This window comes from Aspergillus pseudonomiae (assembly GCF_009193645.1).
Source record: "Aspergillus pseudonomiae strain CBS 119388 unplaced genomic scaffold BDV37scaffold_2, whole genome shotgun sequence".
Taxonomy (NCBI): domain Eukaryota; kingdom Fungi; phylum Ascomycota; class Eurotiomycetes; order Eurotiales; family Aspergillaceae; genus Aspergillus; species Aspergillus pseudonomiae.
The window spans coordinates 167,331-184,487 of record NW_022475994.1 but is presented as its reverse complement, the minus strand read 5'-3'; the positions used below and the strand labels follow the sequence as shown (position 1 = coordinate 184,487).

Here is a 17,157-nt window from a genome sequence, read left to right as displayed (position 1 = left end):
ACTATCCATCGTAGTCCCTATAGAAGCTGCCAACAGTGGGATGTTTTGAAATGTCAAAAGCTGCATCTATGATGTACTCTGAGTACTGTAGCTCAAGTTTGATGTAATAAGTCATTCATGATTGGTCTATGACGATCTCCGCTCACATGCGTTGGTCCACTGACTGCGCTTGTATTGTTACCATGTAACCGGACACGGGTAAACGTTAAGGTAGGATACTAGTCCTAAGGAAGAGAGCTATTCTAAGTATCCAAAGACCACATGGAGACTTGTCGAGGCCATTGAGAGTGAGCGCTTTTCGAATCAATGAGAAACCTTCGGTCTCCGGTTAATGACCTGATGGGTCCTGGAGTAGGAATGTGTGTAGGTAAGCCGAATTTTGCAGTACTTGACAGGGTAAAGAAAGGGGGCAAATTGCGGGTTGCCCAGCCACTTCCTTGTGTCCGGTCGCATGCTTAGTTTGGTCCCAGGTGTCCCGAATGCGTAAGGCTCCTGTATTGTCACAAGCGGTTACGGGTCCTGTTCGCCGGTTCAGTACTGGCTACTGTCAAGCAAGAATTCTTTCCCACTCTGAAAAACACCAGAGCTTCCTTTTATTTGCTCCATTTTCCCTTCTCTTCTGACCCTCTTTCTTCTCTCTCTTTACTCTCCACTCCATCTTTGCTGCTTCCAACTGTTGAAGCTAGCTGTTGTTGCATAGCTCTTGGATGTGTTGCGGCCTTGCTCACCTCGCATAGAGAGCTTTCACAAAATGATCTCCACAAGGCTCGCGCGCATGGGTGCGCTGGTAAGTCGTCCTCAATATATCGCTTTGTTCAGCATCGTGGCACCTGCATCGTCTCCTATCCGATGCTAGGTTTCCCCGGCTGATCTACGCTTGAAGCACCCTAAACTAACATGAATATCTTCCACAGGCCCCCAAGTCCCGCCTTGTAAGAACACCTTGTTGATTGGTCTCGCTTCTGCGGGAATTTGGGATCCTTATGATACGGGTGTGGAATTGGAAACTAACCTATTTCATAGTTTCTCGGGGCTCGGGGTCTGGCCACTGCCAGCGAACACCCTCTCGACAAGAAGGTCGAGATGTCCAATGTTGAAAAGGTGAGCAATGAGAAGACTACTCTCGGCTGCATCGGGAGAGCGAGCGCTACCCTATATGGAAATCGGAATTTGCTGACAATGTATCTCATAGGGCAACTACATCAACTACAAGTATGGCAACACCTTTTACTTTTCATTTCAGGAGCTCCTATTTCATGAATGCGCCATTATGGTCCTTTGATGCAGCGACTAACAGTTGTGCCAACTCTTTAGGAAGATGTCTGAGAACTTGGAAATCGTCCGTAGTCGTCTGAGCCGTCCTCTTACCTACGCCGAGAAGATCCTCTACTCTCACCTTGACAACCCTCATGAGCAGGACATCGAGCGTGGTGTTTCCTACCTGAAGCTGCGCCCCGACCGTGTCGCTTGCCAGGATGCCACCGCTCAGATGGCTATCCTTCAGTTCATGTCGGCTGGCATGCCCTCCGTCGCTACCCCTACCACCGTCCACTGTGACCACTTGATTGAGGCTCAGGTTGGAGGTGACAAGGATTTGGCTCGTGCCAACGAGATCAACAAGGAGGTCTACGACTTCCTTGCCTCCGCTACTGCCAAGTACAACATTGGTTTCTGGAAGCCTGGCTCCGGTATCATCCACCAGATCGTTCTGGAGAACTACGCTTTCCCCGGTGGTCTGATGATCGGTACCGACTCTCACACTCCTAACGGTGGTGGTCTTGGTATGGCTGCCATTGGTGTTGGTGGTGCTGATGCCGTCGATGTGATGGCTGGTCTCCCCTGGGAACTTAAGGCTCCTAAGGTCATTGGTGTCAAGCTCACCGGTGAGCTGTCCGGATGGACCACTCCTAAGGGTAAGTCACAACACGGTGAATTTCTTACAGGTGAAAGGAGAAAAAGCTTATTGATTGTGTGTAGATATCATCCTCAAGGTCGCTGGCCTCCTCACTGTCAAGGGTGGTACTGGTGCTATCGTTGAGTACCACGGACCTGGTGTCAACTCTCTTTCTTGCACCGGTATGGGTACTATCTGTAACATGGGTGCTGAAATTGGTGCTACCACCTCTCTGTTCCCCTACAATGACCGCATGTACGACTACCTGAAGGCCACCAAGCGTCAGCACATTGGCGACTTCGCTAGGTCCTACGCCAAGGAACTTCGCGAAGATGAGGGTGCCGAGTACGACCAGCTGATTGAGATCAACCTTTCTGAGCTGGAGCCTCACATCAACGGTCCCTTCACCCCCGATCTTGCTACCCCCATCTCCAAGTTCAAGGAGGCTGTCGAGGCCAACAAGTGGCCTGAGGAGCTCAAGGTCGGTCTCATCGGCTCTTGCACCAACTCCTCCTATGAGGACATGTCTCGTGCCGCCTCTATCGCCCGTGATGCCCTTGACCATGGCTTGAAGTCCAAGTCTCTCTTCACCATTACCCCCGGTTCTGAGCAGATTCGCGCTACTATCGAGCGTGATGGTCAGCTGCAGACCCTCGAGGAGTACGGTGGTGTCATCCTTGCCAACGCCTGTGGTCCTTGCATTGGACAGTGGGATCGTAAGGATGTTAAGAAGGGCGAGGCCAACTCCATCATCTCCTCCTACAACCGTAACTTCACTGGCCGTAACGACGCCAACCCCGCCACTCACTCCTTCGTCACCTCCCCCGACCTTGTCGTTGCCATGACTGTCGCCGGTACTCTCAAGTTCAACCCTCTCACCGATACCCTGAAGGACAAGAATGGCAAGGAGTTCAAGCTCAAGCCTCCCACCGGTGAGGGTCTCCCCGCCAAGGGCTACGACCCCGGCCGTAACACCTACCAGGCCCCTCCTGCCGACCGCTCCACTGTCAACGTCGCTGTCTCCCCTACCAGTGACCGTCTTCAGGTCCTCCAGGGATTCCAGGCCTGGGATGGCAAGGATGCCACTGACATCCCTATCCTCATCAAGTGCCAGGGCAAGACCACCACTGACCACATCTCCATGGCTGGCCCATGGTTGAAGTACCGTGGCCATCTTGACAACATTTCCAACAACATGCTCATTGGTGCCATCAACGCCGAGAACGGTGAGGCTAACAAGGTCAAGAACGCTTTCACTGGTGCATACGATGCCGTCCCTGCTACTGCCCGTGACTACAAGGCCCGTGGCATCAAGTGGGTTGTCATTGGTGACTGGAACTACGGTGAGGGTAGCTCTCGTGAGCACGCTGCTCTGGAGCCTAGACACCTTGGTGGTCTTGCTATCATCACTCGCAGCTTCGCCCGTATCCACGAGACCAACCTGAAGAAGCAGGGTATGCTTCCTCTGACCTTCGCCGAGCCTGCCGACTATGACAAGATCCAGCCCGAGGACAAGGTTGACTTGCTCTGCACTGAGCTTGAGGTCGGCAAGCCCATGACCCTCCGTGTCCACCCCAAGGATGGCAAGACCTTCGACGTCAAGCTCAACCACACCTTCAACGAGTCCCAGATCGAGTGGTTCAAGGATGGATCTGCCCTCAACACCATGGCCCGCAAGGGTAACTAAATGTGCCACAAGCTGGGTTTAGCGCTGGGGTCAACATTGGTCCGTTTGTAAATTATACTGTATATGTTTCTAAACACTCAAGGAGAAGCATATCAGCTTAGTGCCTTGTCATGCGACTTGGCACGTTGAGAATGAGTGGCAGCTCTGGGGATGCTAGCGGCTGCTAATGGGATTTCTACGATGGGGTATTGCGGAGTCAAGTTTCAAAATTTAACGACCTGTTTTGTTATCTCCACATTTGTTGGACCCCTTTGAGTTTGGGTGGACTATATGGATATAGTCTTGTGTCATTTTTCCTATATCATCTACTGTATGTTAGGGACAGCAATCATACCATATTTCCTTTTTGTTCAGATTAATATTCTCTTCTTCCGTTCTGCCTGAACATAACTCAATAGCTTGATGAGCTGTAGATGAACATAATGATGCATAGCTCACCCAAGGTGTTCTCATGGTTTAATTTCGACATAGCTGACATAAGATCGCGTGCTCAGCCGAGGCTCAAACTTAACCCCCGCTCTCGGTATGTAATTCTACTATATCAATAAGATACGGAGTACGAATGGTAGACTACCTCTGTTGTCTCGTCAGTCAGTCGCGGTCAGTTGACATTGCGGAACTCAAAACCACATTCTTTCGCCTCACAGGTAGGAAGGTCTTATCTAGTCCATTTCCGATTCATCCGGCTTGGGCAACTAAGGCTAAATAAAAAGCGTTCGGCGAATCCTGAGTAAAGTTGGATGCACAGGTGGTGTTGGAAGATACTACTCTATCTAGCATTGACAGCGGTGTAGCTGTAAGTCCACAATTTGGAACAGTGCCGTTTTCCCACGGTGTTGAACACTCCGTCGGGCCGCTGTTACCCACCACTCTCAACTAGATTTATCCTTCATATTACTTATTCGCCCCACGTTTGTCGAATCCAGACTTAGGGATACCTGAAAGATAAGGCCCCGGACTATCCGTTGCACTTTGATTTGACCCGGAGAACGTTCGTGCCCAACTATGGCTACTCAGCTCGTTCCTCTGCCGGAGGTGGAGAGACTCAGTGCTTCAGTGGTGCGGATACTTGGTGGTAATCCCGGCAAGGTAAGGTTCGAACCTGAATTTTGATATTCCCTGATTCCGGTGACTGCGAGTCCAAAGTACCTTGAACTATCGTGTCTTGATGCACATTCTGTTAAGCTCGATAAAACAAGAACCTACGTTAATTTGACCCTGCATATAGTTTACACTGCAGGGTGAGTCACTCCACCTTCATCCAATAGGGCTCGCAGCTTTGGACCTAACAACATCTTTCAGGAACAAACACATATCTGATAGGTCGTGGACCTCAACGGATTCTGATTGACACAGGTGAAGGCAAGCCTTCCTGGGCTGCTCACCTGAAGACAATCCTATCGGAAGAGAATGCCACCGTGCATAAAGCACTCCTGACGCACTGGCACCATGATCACGTCAATGGCATCCCTGACCTTCGCAAGCTTTGTCCTCAAGTTACCATCTACAAGAACCAACCAAACGAGGGACAGAGTGGTATCGAAGATGGACAGGTATTTTCTGTAGAGGGAGCCACATTGAAAGCTTTTCATACACCGGGACATACAGTTGATCATATGATATTTGTGCTAGAGGAGGAAGATGCCATCTTTACTGGTGATAGTGGGTTCTCCCTTTCCCCCAGCTCATACCATACTGTGTTATAGTCGTGCACAACTGATCTAAAACCTATTAGACGTTCTGGGACATGGGACTGCGGTATTTGAAGATTTGAAATTGTATCTGTCCAGCCTCCAGCGTATGCAAGACCGAGTTTCGGGTCGCGGGTATCCTGGCCATGGAGCGGTGATTGAGAATGCAACGGCGAAGATCACTGAATACATCAAGCATCGACAACAGCGTGAAGATGAAGTGATCCGCGTGTTGCGTTATGGAAAACTTGATGTTCCTGAGGATGAACCATCACCGGAGCGGAAGGCCTCTTGGACCCCCCTCGAGATAGTGAAAGTGATATACTACAACGTCCCGGAAAGCCTTCACCTGCCAGCGTCGCACGGTGTGCTGCAGGTGCTGATGAAATTAGAAGCCGAGGGTAAGACAGTCCATGACACGGAATCAGATAAGTGGAGGCTGGAAACCGGGAAGTCTGCGCTATAAACGCCCTTCACTATAGCTCTGTGTGACATTACAATCATGTTCTATCTAATGACAATCTATGCAAGTGTGAGTGCCTGGGATGTTATGACGCGGCCTGGGTTTGCTGGAAGTAGAAAGCATAGACAACCACTACACAACCAAGAAAATTACACAGAGCACCGGGGCATGCTAGGTTTGCCCAGACCGTCTTTCACACATCAATACCAGTACTATCAGAAGAGGTCTGGACTTTTCTGGCAGGGAAAAAACCGCAAGTTGAACGAACACTTTTTGGCCCAGTCTGGACCTGTCAGAAATGCACTTTGTACTTGGAGGTGGGCTATATAACGCCACCATGAGGGAAAAAAGACTACACAGTACTCCGCATTAAATTAGGCGGAGACAAAAAAAAAAAAAAGGGAAAGGTAAGAGATGTAAAAGGAAAGAAGAAAAAAAGCAAAAAGAGTTGCAGTACCATACATAACTTTACACTAGACTGAGGGGTTGGCATTACATTGGCAAATCGTCATCCGACCAGCAGGTGGGCTCGGCGCGCCTAATATTCCCAGCAGAAAAGTACTCAGTGAATTTCCCTGTTGATTGGCATCATATTTAAGCAGCTGAGGGGCTCCTCACCACCTTCCCATGGGAGTGTTGGCATCATCCGCAATCGGTGAGTGGTTAACTTTGCGGGCCCGTGACCTCATTCATCATTAAATTCTTTATCCGTGCAAAACTAGATTTCTCCTTCATGATTCAGTTTCATCTAGGAATCCCTTCTTCGTATATTATCAGAACTTGGATCCAAGTCAGACTGCCCCTACCAGCTATTTTCAAAGTAACCAACTTGTCTTTTGGTATATCCTTCCTAGTCGATGAACTCGCTAGTGAGGAGCGTGCGCAGTTCATACTACAGTCACTCCAGCTTGTCCTTATTACCCGACTGGAAACTTTGGGTCAGTTGGTCCGCGCGTCTGGTTGATTGCTGAGCTCTGAGGTCACTCTTTGCCCGTTTTCTCCCCACCGGACCGCCTTCTTGTACTTCACAAAAGCTCCCCGCCTTCGTTGTAGGGCCGGCATTTATTGTCATTTTAGCAGTGTTTGGTTTCACTGGCCAACTGTCTGATTCTTGGTTCCCTTTAGGCTGCGGCAAAGCTGTCAATCGTCGTTCTAATTTGGCGTTGACTTAACTGTCTTTATACATTACCCCTCTATTTCCTCTCTTACTTCCTTTTTATTTCTTCCAATCTATTTTCTTTTTTTTTTTCTTTTCTTTCTTTTCTTTTTTTTCAACAGGTTTCTTTGCGAGAAACTTAACATTCTCATTTCAATTTCATTCAGCCATCAAATCCGATTTCGCCAACAATGCCTTCTCTCGAAGACGGTTCTAAGAATGAGTCAAGACTACTCCTCATTTCAAATCGGTTACCGATTACGATAAAACGCTCCGAAGCCGGGAAGTATGACTTCTCCATGTCATCTGGTGGCTTGGTCAGCGGTCTCAGTGGTCTATCAAAATCCACTACGTTCCAATGGTATGGCTGGCCCGGCCTAGAGGTCCCCGAAGAAGAGATACCGGTGGTGAAGCAACGGTTGAAGGATGAGTACAATGCAGTTCCCGTATTTATCGATGATGAGCTAGCGGACCGGCACTACAATGGATTCTCTAGTTAGTACATCTTACCTTGCATTTAGATCGCAGACTCAAGCGCATCAAGTTGTACCAAGTGGCTAATAAGTTTCTATTGATCAGATTCTATTCTGTGGCCCCTTTTCCATTATCATCCTGGTGAAATCACCTTCGATGAATCTGCTTGGGACGCTTATAAGGATGCGAATCGCCTATTCGCGCGGGCCGTCGCGAAAGAAGTTCAGGATGGAGATCTAATTTGGGTGCATGACTACCATTTGATGCTTCTCCCTGAGATGCTTCGAGAAGAAATCGGAGACCAGAAACAGAACGTCAAGATTGGATTCTTCCTACACACCCCCTTCCCTAGCAGTGAAATCTACAGGATCCTCCCCGTCCGAAACGAGCTGTTGCTTGGGGTCCTCCATTGCGACCTCATAGGCTTCCACACCTACGACTATACAAGACATTTCTTGAGCGCTTGCTCGCGCTTATTGTACGTTGAGACCAGCCGTTGTGTACAAACGTGGGAGCTAACGATGGGTATCTAGGGGATTGGCGACAACTCCTAACGGCATAGAGTTCCAGGGCAAAATTATTGCCTGCGGAGCTTTCCCGATCGGTATTGACCCTGAGAAATTCCAGGAGGGTCTTAAGAAAGAGAAGGTCCAGAAGCGGATTGCACAGCTTGAACAGAAGTTCCAGGGAGTGAAGCTTATGGTGGGCGTCGACCGCCTTGACTATATTAAGGGCGTTCCGCAAAAGCTGCATGCGCTGGAAGTGTTCCTTAGCGACCACCCTGAATGGGTTGGTAAAGTTGTACTGGTTCAAGTTGCTGTCCCCAGTAGACAGGATGTCGAGGAGTATCAGAACTTGAGGGCTGTTGTGAACGAGCTGGTCGGCCGTATCAACGGGAAGTTTGGTATGTGATTTTACTGGCAGGCCATGGTAACGTGTTGCTGACCTGATTAGGTACTGTGGAATTCATGCCAATCCACTTCCTACACAAGTCAGTCAACTTTGATGAACTGATTGCCCTGTATGCCGTGTCGGACGCGTGCATTGTTTCGTCAACTCGGGATGGCATGAATCTGGTCGCGTACGAATATATTGCAACCCAGCAAAAGCGGCACGGTGTTTTGGTCCTCTCAGAGTTTGCCGGTGCAGCCCAGAGTCTCAATGGCAGTATCATTATTAACCCTTGGAACACCGAAGAACTCGCTGGTGCCTACCAGGAGGCTGTTACCATGAGCGACGAGCAGAGGGCCCTGAATTTCTCCAAGTTGGACAAATATGTCAATAAATATACGAGGTATACACATGCGTGTCATTTCGATGGATAAACATCGCTAACCTATTTCAGTGCCTTCTGGGGCCAGTCATTCGTAACGGAATTGACGAGGATATCTACCCAATCTGCGGAGAAATTCCAGTCTAAAAGGGCTTCACTTGCCGGCGCATACCACGAACAAGTCAACGGTGTAGAATCCGAGGGATCGTCTTAATTGTGCGCCAAAAGATACTTACCTTCTATACTGTCTCAGTTGGAGTATCAGAAGAGGAAACACAAAGATGTGTAACGAATGGCTTAGAGCTTTTTTATTGACGGTCTATGAGCACTGGATGGCGTGAATTGTTTTTGAGTTTGCTTTGCATTGGTTAAGATTCTCGGTCACTCCTTTGAAATGTCATAAGAGGGTAATATTGTATTTAGATTCTCGGGTCCGGGTCATGGATGGGTATAAAAGGTTGAGGTGTTGCTGGTGTACTGTACATTAAGCGTTCTGTCTAAGCTCTCAACTCAGCGTGTGTTACCATTATTCTATTTGTATCCGATAGAACAAAATGACATGTTCTCGGTCCGCTACCTAGTATTAGTACGCAGTAACTTCATTCTGGAAAGATCTGACCTCCCAGTTGTATATTTGCATGGTGCGGTATGCAAACAGTGCAAACACCGGCGAGAAATTCTGGAAGGCCTCGTCCGCGGATTTGACGCTCCTCCACCGGAGACGCCGCCTGAGTTTTTGTTGAGACGAGAACATATTGCCCAATTGTACTATTATCGGACTAAGATTGGGCTTGAGTCGAAACTTTGCGGACGTGAAATTCACTCTCGATCCGCGACAACCGCACGCGCCTTTGAGGAATCACCGAGTCGGGCTTTATCGCACCCATAGGAACAAGCATTAAGAACACAGAGGAACCACTCTACTCATACGAAAATGCGTCCAAGCAACCTCTTCCGGGCGATGCAGCCCCTTCGCTCTTCTATCGTCAGACCTACTTCGACCTCATCCTCCGCCGCACACATCTACTCTACCATCTCGACACCAATCCGCCGCTTGAATTCGACGACCGCTACACCCACGGAAACCCAATCGTCTACAGCACCTTCCACTCCATCGGTGGCTCCTCCTTCCCTCCGCAGCTACCCCTATACCTTGAAGACCGGCACTGTGGTCTCCGTCGGCCGCATGGACCGTACTGTCCGCGTCTCCCATCGCCACACCATGTGGGACAGTCACATTCGCAAGACATATCCGAAGGTTACGACATATCTTGTGTCCGACCCAAAGAACTCCCTGCGCGAAGGGGACGTCATCGAGTTCTCCTCTGGATACCCAAAGAGCCGAAATGTGCGTCATGTCGTTGAGAGGATCATTGCGCCGTTCGGCGAGGCAATTGAAGACAGACCGGCTGTTATGACACGTGAAGAGCGGGACGCAGAGCGCGTGGCCAAGCGAACTGTCAAGTGGGAGCGCAGGGAAGCCAAAAGAGCAGAGGGTGGCGAGGGCCAGAGCTTAGGAGGACAAGAGCACGTTGGACGGATCAGGAGGCTAGTATATGAGCGTACTGGGGCCCAGTAGAAGGCGAGTATACTCCGCTTGTCATTCTTTGGCATTTCTCTTTGACTGTATAAGATAAATATTGGGCTCAGAGAGCTGTGTTCTATCTTTGTGTGTCGACTCTTTCCGAATGTATTATATCTCACTGCGCATGTGTGCTACCAGTCTTTTCTTTGCAACACTTACTCATATTGGCCAGTCGTATTATAGAAATGTAAGCTTTGGAATTTGACTTTGGCGTCTTGTAATGGTTGATCGAGAAGCTGACATGTAGCTTGAACTCAAGGAAGACAACGTATAGTCTGTTTCGGATTGGAGTCTGGCATTAAGCTTGGATCTCAGAAGTGCTAATTCTGGACTATCACTGACTGAATGCGTTTCTATAGGCCTGTATCCTAACGTCCAGTTACTGGATGGATTGAGTGATCACTGGAGACTAGAAAAAGCGTATCTCCAAGGTTTCGATCAAGGTGCAATTGACTAACATGCGAGCTAAATGGAACAAAACAGGTCTCTGAGGGAATACATCCGTATTCTTGGGATGTGCTTGGGTAGATTTGAGTATAGAAGACTCACTATTTTAAGAACACTTTCAGTGGGAGTATCTGTTTTGCAGATATACTTGCTAGTAGCTCGGAGTCAGTCAACATCACCCTATCACTAAGGTATTATCAGTAGATTTATCATGGCCTTAGACCCATGGTTCCAGCTTATCTTTCCGGGCAAGCACCTAGAGTCGCCGGGGACAGGGAAAATAGATAAGACCCCGCGTCTCATGATGCTAGTGCTATCTGGTACGATACACTGAATTTTAAATAGGCCGTAAGAACCATTTCATATCCATGGCCTATCAAACTCAAAGTACAGCTACTTGCTTCTCTGATGTGCAAAATGCATATGTTTACCTTGCCTATTACCATTCTCCTGTGCTTCTTTCAGACGATCCTTTCGAGTACGATTCCCGATTCAATGCTAATCACCAGGGATATTCCTCTCTCAACTAGAGCGTACTGGATGCGTCGAGCAAATGAAGCATTGGGCGAACTAAGCGGCTCTCCCTGTCCATTCGCTGCGTTTGGCACTGCCGTCGTTAACCACACTGACACTGATGGACTTGGGGATCTGATATGCATTGGCGTCAACCAGAATCGCCAGACAGGAAACCCGGCCTTACACGGTACCATACCCCAAACCTCCCTCCCATAGTAGTCTCCCCCATCTGTTGCTGATGGAGATCGATACCCTCCAGGAGAAATAGCAGCCATCACAAACTGCACTGCCATTCTGACAGATCCACATGGCCGATTTCGACTAACGGCCTCTGAAGCTCAAGCTGCATTTGTCGATTTGACATTGTATACCAACGCCGAGAGTTGTCCTATGGTAAGTACATTGTCCCCGACGCTTCATATTGCAAGACATATATCTGGAGGTTAACGATGAGAAAGTGCGCCTCTGCCATTCGGTGGGCAGGGTTTAAGGAGTATGTCTACGGGACTTCAATTCACACGTTAGTCCGGAAGGGCTGGTCCCAGATCCATATATCCTCGCTGGAGGTCTTTCAGGCTTCTTTAGACTTGTCGTCCCAGACTCTCTTGATGGGGGATGTTCTTGCGAATGAGACGGATCCGTACTTTTTGTGGCAGTTTGACCCGGCTTACCCTTGCCCTGATGGCTGCTCGCGTTCTGGTAATGGTACTACGTGTCGTGTTTCTACAAGGGATGAATTGAAGTAGGATGTATGTTAGAGATCTGAATTGTGTCCATCCGTGTTAGGGTTATATGGGCTGTGCGAGATAGTCTCTAGCTATGATAGTAGTATGTTGCGTTCTCGGAACGGCTCCGTGGATAAGAATGTTTACTGGGATAGTCCATGGACTGTGGGAGGGAACAAGCTGAAGGTGACCACGCCGAATGGCGAGGACCCGGAATGGGGATATGAGATTACGCAGTTTGGAGGATCGGGGCAGACTAGTGGGCCTTTGGGGAATGTGACTATCAAGTTTAGGCTTTATGCTTAGGGCAAGATGATTCTTTGGGGGAATTTGACATGGTAGGGCTGATAGGGCTGATGTTGGTCTATACAATATTGGCAGGAATACGTAGCTGCTTAGTTGTTGGCATTAGTCAAGGTGAGTTCTTTGCCCTAAGCTGCTTGAATATTATTCGTGCATTTTCTAGATGAATTATGAGCCCCTAACAACAGTCTCAACGTGGTATTGGTATGCCAATCCACCGGGTTTCTCTCTACCTTATAGAGACAAGCTCGCATTCCTCTGGGGCAACAAGCGTCTTTTTTTTTCCAGCTATATTGTGTAATATAGAGCTTTGTTTCTGACTTCTATCTCTATGGCAGGGCGTTATTCGTGGATACCATGAGGACACATTATTGAAGTCCAGGAACCTGTCAGCGTATGGCATCCTTTGGCGATAATATGGAGTATATAGTTACGTCCCAATGCGAAGGATCACGTGTAATGAAAATGATCTCCAGGGAATTCTCCTCGGTGAATGACAGCCACAGAAGATGCAATGAAAAGGGGTTTCTTAATGTGGAATATTACTGTGGTTAGAGTGATACATCGTATCTGCCTTGTCAGAGCGTCTTTAACTCTCATTAGGATTCAATGTTGACCCACCTATCAGTTCTGTCTACTGGTCTAGCGTGGTCTGTGGTGCATTAAATGGCGAAATCGCCCCAAAGGTCTAAGAATATATTGCAGTAAATCATACGATGAATATAAATTGTCTTTCTCAGAGGGAGTACTCAGTAGATGGTCAAATAATGGAATTCTCGATTCAGGGGTTGTCAATCAAACTTTAATAAATCAAATCACCCCAAGCGATCAGCCATGGGAGGTGTGAATAACTTAAGTAAATAAGTTACAGGAAAAGAATAAAGTGTGTTTGTTTTTGTTGATCCGCGGGGAAGACAAGCCGGACAAGATTGGCAGAAAAAAAGACCAGTCCGTCCACTCTCCCTTTTGGGTCGCGAAGTCACCGGAGCGACTTGCCCGTTGTTTACTTCGTCTCTTTCTCTCTCCCACTCTGCTGGTCTGATTGAACTTCCATCCACCCTTTGACCCCACGGGTTCTGTCCGGTTCCTACTTTCAACGGCAGAACATCGATCCTTGTCATCCTGACTCCCTCCGACATTGAGTTATACTTTTCTTTGGATACCCGTTGTGCGTGGCTTAACATACGGTTAACTGCCCAACCGCACGAGCCCTGCAACCTTCTGCAAGTTTAAGGTGTGTGCGATGTATAAGAGAGAATCTACCCAACCCTCAATTTGTACAGTGGTATCTGTATACCGAAATATATAGACATGTTCTACTGTGCCTGTGACCCTTGAGATCGCACACAGATGGCACATTTGCCGTCGCAGAATCTCAGGACTTGACTGACTAGTCTCTCTCCTAGTGCACTTTAGATCGCCGTCATTATGGCTGACGGAGAGGAGGACTTCTCCTCTCTCCCACTGCCCGAACGATTCGCACACAAGGTTAGCCCCGCCCTCGACGATTTCACTCGATTCCCGTCGACTAATATCTCGTCATCGCCAATGTAGAACTGGAAAGTGCGTAAGGGAGGTTATGAAGATGCCAAACAACAGTTCGAGAAATCCCCGGATGAATCAGACCCCGTTTTCACACCGTTCATCCAAGACGCGGGCCTATGGAAAGGAGCGGTTGCAGATTCCAACGTCGCGGCCCAACAAGATGGCCTCGCGGCCTACTGCGCTTTCTTAAAATTCGGAGGTGTTCAGGCTTGCACAAGGTATGATGTTCTTGGATGATTTACACTGCCCTACGATAGGGGTGGCTAATGTTTCCCCGAAAAGGTCTCGTGCCATCACAGTTTTTCCCATTGTAGAAAAGGGTCTTCCATCTACAAGACCGGCAGCAAAGACGAACGCTCAAGAAGCCCTTCTACTATTAGTCGAATTAGATAAAGCAGACCCCGTGATCGAAGAGATACTGCCTGGACTATCACACAAGGTACCCAAGGTTATTGCTGCGACATTGACTGGCTTGAGAACAATCTATCACAACTTCGGATGCAAGATTGTCGACCCCAAGCCGGTTCTTAAGGCCCTGCCCAAGGTATTCGGACATGCAGACAAGAACGTTCGCGCAGAAGCGCAAAGTCTCACAGTGGAAATGTACCGGTGGTTGAAAGAAGCCATTAAACCTCTTTTCTGGGCCGAACTAAAGCCAGTCCAGCAAACCGACTTAGAGAAACTCTTTGAAAACGTCAAACAAGAGCCACCACCGAAACAAGAGAGATTAACTAGAGCCCAGCAGGACGCGATGGCTGCCGCCAGCGCAGCCCCCGAAGATGGTGAAGCCGAAGAAGGAGGTGAAGAGTACGGGGATGAAGACGGCGAAGAGGTTGACGCTTTTGACCTCGCAGAACCTGTTGACGTGATGCCCAAAGTTCCGAAAGATCTACACGATCAACTATCCTCATCGAAGTGGAAAGACCGGAAGGAGGCACTGGATGCTCTCCATTCAGCACTGAACGTCCCGAGAATCAAGGATGGGCCATACGACGATATTGTGCGCGCGCTAGCCGCTCGCATGAAAGACGCCAACATTGCGGTTGTGACCGTCGCTGCCAACTGTGTCGACTTACTCGCTAAAGGCCTTCGGAGCGGATTCGGCAAATACCGCTCAAGCATTATGGCTCCTATGCTGGAACGCCTGAAGGAAAAGAAACAGAGCGTTGCAGAGGCATTGGGCCAAGCTTTAGACTCGGTCTTCGCATCGACTACTTTGACAGACTGCTTGGAGGAGATTCTGGAGTTTTTGAAGCATAAGAATCCGCAAGTGAAGCAAGAAACACTCAAATTCCTTATCCGCTGTCTCCGTACCACCAGGGATGTACCGTCGAAAGCGGAGGTCAAGTCGATTGCTGAAGCGGCGACTAAGCTTCTCACCGAATCCAGTGAGGTCAACCGGTCGGGAGGAGCTGAAATCCTTGGTACATTGATGAAGATCATGGGCGAACGAGCGATGAACCCCTACCTTGAGGGCCTCGATGATATCAGAAAGACGAAGATTAAGGAGTTTTTCGATACCGCCGAGGTCAAAGCGAAAGATAGACCTAAGCCTATTGTTGGTGCACCCAAGGCTGTGCCGGCGGCTGGTAAAAAAGTCGTCGGTGGGAAAAAGCCGGCAGTGGGAATGAAAAAACCCCCTCCAGCTGCGGCACCGCCACCAGCTGAAGAACCAGCGCCTGCTCCCTCACCTCCTAAGAAGGCTGTACCATCTAGATTGGGCGGTCCTAAGGCTGGTGGCCTTCCCGCACCAGGTTCTGGTCTTAAGAAAAAGCTGGGTGGTCCCGGAGGTATAGCGTCGCCACGACGGGTTGTTTCTCCTCCTTCTGAGGAGCAACCCGCGGCTCCTGCTGCCCCCAAGTTTGGTCTTGGTAGAGGACTTGCAGGCCGTCCTATCGCCAAGCCAGCCGCTCCTCGCGAGCCTTCGCCTCCACCAGCGGCGCCTCCCCTGACTGGAATGTCGGCTATTGAGCGGGCCGAGTTAGAGGAACTGCGTCTCGAACAAGAGAAGTTTACCCGACTTGTTGAAGACTTGAAGTCAGAGAGGACCAAATTGAAATCACAAGTGACAGAACTTCAGGATCAGAATGCACAACTCATTGAAGATCACACGAGGGATGTTCTGAGTATCAAGGCCAAGGAAACCCAACTGGTTAGGGCTCGGAGTGATGCAGAGACCGCAGAACAGAGTGTTCAGAAGCAGCAGCGGGAAATCGACCGTCTGAAACGTGAGTTGGCAAGGGCCCTTCGCGCTAGCGCTATCAGCCCGCCCAACACTCTACCTGAAGGGATTAGTATGGGATATGGAGATGCCGGATCAGTTTATCAGGACGCAGCCAGCAATGGCCAGGGTCCTTTGGCACGTGGTTACCACATGGGGTCACGATTCGAGAGTTCAAGGCCAAGGAGCTATGCTTCAGCCAGCCCAAGTGAAGAGAAGGAGAACAGTGGTCTGGAATCTCCAGGCCTGGGCAGCAGAGATGGAGGTCTCGGCCGACGGAAGCTAAGCCCTACTTTTGGCACCAGTTATTCCGGAATGGGTAGTCCCACCCGGTCTTCAATGCTGGGTTCTAGTAATGCTTCAGGAGATGACCAGCCAACGAGAAGTACGGAGCCAGCGGAGAACTGGAAGCGAGCTGCCGAGGTGACGAGCCAGCTTAAAGCAAGGATAGAACAAATGAAGGTACGTATCTCCAATGTCCCAATTTTTGGATCAACTCTGACGTAGAATGGTGCAGGCTAGGCAAGGACTCACACGACCACCGGCTCAACGCTAACGACTGAACGAATTCATGTTTCCTCCTTCTCTGACCCTCTTTAATCCTATCCCCTTTCTACATCCTCTCCCTATTGCGTTCTTGTTGTTTTACATACGGTTTGGCGGGTGCTCCTTGGGCTTGGGTGGGCTGGCTGGCTCTTAATTGCTTGTTTTGTGCGCTTCAGATTGTGGGCTTTTGCTTGTCTTCGGTGGATCATTAAAATACGTTTAGGGGGGTGGGCATTGTCTAGCTGCATTTTATTTTGGGTTTGACTTCATACCAGGACGCTTTCTTTCATGTATAGATGTTTCACCATATGTACGCATGCGGTGTATTGTACGGGCATGGCATTACCAGGGGGAAGGGTCCCCAGGTTATAATCATTTATTAACTTGCAATCCGGGCGGGCTCCACATTGTTTCCTAAGTTTGAAGCAGAAGAGAAAGTTGTAAGACAAAGTATCATAGCATGAATTACTTCTACGACTGGGAAGCTACTAGAGCAGACCGCACATGAATGCTTATATGAAGGCGTGCTACGAGGGCGGTTGGGTTGAAGTGTGAAATAGCATTCATGGGTATCTGCGACGTGTACATAAGAGTGAAAGAAACAGAGTGGACCATCAAGATGGATTGGGAT

At 49.1% G+C, this 17,157-nt stretch overlaps 7 protein-coding genes across 7 annotated transcripts; all 7 read left to right on the top strand.

Annotated features, from left to right (window-relative positions):
- Window positions 1-751: 751 nt before the first annotated feature.
- acoA (aconitate hydratase ACO1) lies at window positions 752-3,581 on the top strand (the record flags this gene model as incomplete). Its single annotated transcript, XM_032085870.1, has 6 exons — window positions 752-787; window positions 915-932; window positions 1,024-1,101; window positions 1,193-1,212; window positions 1,315-1,913; window positions 1,978-3,581. 6 exons carry the CDS (start codon window positions 752-754, stop codon window positions 3,579-3,581), a joined length of 2,355 nt encoding a protein of 784 aa, XP_031946791.1.
- A 469-nt stretch (window positions 3,582-4,050) lies between these two features.
- Window positions 4,051-5,822, top strand: BDV37DRAFT_77248 (putative metallo-beta-lactamase domain protein). Its single transcript, XM_032091201.1, has 5 exons — window positions 4,051-4,377; window positions 4,508-4,670; window positions 4,810-4,822; window positions 4,884-5,243; window positions 5,317-5,822. The coding sequence occupies exons 2-5, from the start codon at window positions 4,587-4,589 to the stop codon at window positions 5,736-5,738; spliced, it is 879 nt and encodes a 292-aa protein (XP_031946790.1). The 5' UTR covers window positions 4,051-4,377; window positions 4,508-4,586; the 3' UTR covers window positions 5,739-5,822.
- A 1,069-nt stretch (window positions 5,823-6,891) lies between these two features.
- Window positions 6,892-9,212, top strand: BDV37DRAFT_77463 (glycosyltransferase family 20 protein). Its single transcript, XM_032091202.1, has 5 exons — window positions 6,892-7,386; window positions 7,471-7,843; window positions 7,899-8,269; window positions 8,320-8,659; window positions 8,711-9,212. Exons 1-5 carry the CDS (start codon window positions 7,083-7,085, stop codon window positions 8,850-8,852), a joined length of 1,530 nt encoding a protein of 509 aa, XP_031946789.1. The 5' UTR covers window positions 6,892-7,082; the 3' UTR covers window positions 8,853-9,212.
- Window positions 9,213-9,572: 360 nt separating this feature from the next.
- On the top strand, window positions 9,573-10,217 carry BDV37DRAFT_277816 (uS17 family ribosomal protein; the record flags this gene model as incomplete). Its single annotated transcript, XM_032085869.1, has 1 exon — window positions 9,573-10,217. One exon carries the CDS (start codon window positions 9,573-9,575, stop codon window positions 10,215-10,217), a length of 645 nt encoding a protein of 214 aa, XP_031946788.1.
- Window positions 10,218-10,583: 366 nt separating this feature from the next.
- BDV37DRAFT_235972 (uncharacterized protein) lies at window positions 10,584-10,873 on the top strand. The gene has a single exon (XM_032080568.1). The coding sequence runs from the start codon at window positions 10,693-10,695 to the stop codon at window positions 10,858-10,860; it is 168 nt and encodes a 55-aa protein (XP_031946787.1). The 5' UTR covers window positions 10,584-10,692; the 3' UTR covers window positions 10,861-10,873.
- Window positions 10,874-11,165: 292 nt separating this feature from the next.
- On the top strand, window positions 11,166-11,932 carry BDV37DRAFT_277815 (cytidine deaminase-like protein; the record flags this gene model as incomplete). Its single annotated transcript, XM_032085868.1, has 3 exons — window positions 11,166-11,373; window positions 11,446-11,579; window positions 11,645-11,932. 3 exons carry the CDS (start codon window positions 11,166-11,168, stop codon window positions 11,930-11,932), a joined length of 630 nt encoding a protein of 209 aa, XP_031946786.1.
- Window positions 11,933-13,028: 1,096 nt separating this feature from the next.
- Window positions 13,029-17,059, top strand: BDV37DRAFT_235968 (putative spindle pole body component). The gene is made up of 5 exons (XM_032080567.1): window positions 13,029-13,448; window positions 13,621-13,702; window positions 13,769-13,977; window positions 14,042-16,442; window positions 16,498-17,059. The coding sequence occupies exons 2-5, from the start codon at window positions 13,643-13,645 to the stop codon at window positions 16,534-16,536; spliced, it is 2,709 nt and encodes a 902-aa protein (XP_031946785.1). The 5' UTR covers window positions 13,029-13,448; window positions 13,621-13,642; the 3' UTR covers window positions 16,537-17,059.
- The last annotated feature ends 98 nt before the right edge of the window (window positions 17,060-17,157 follow it).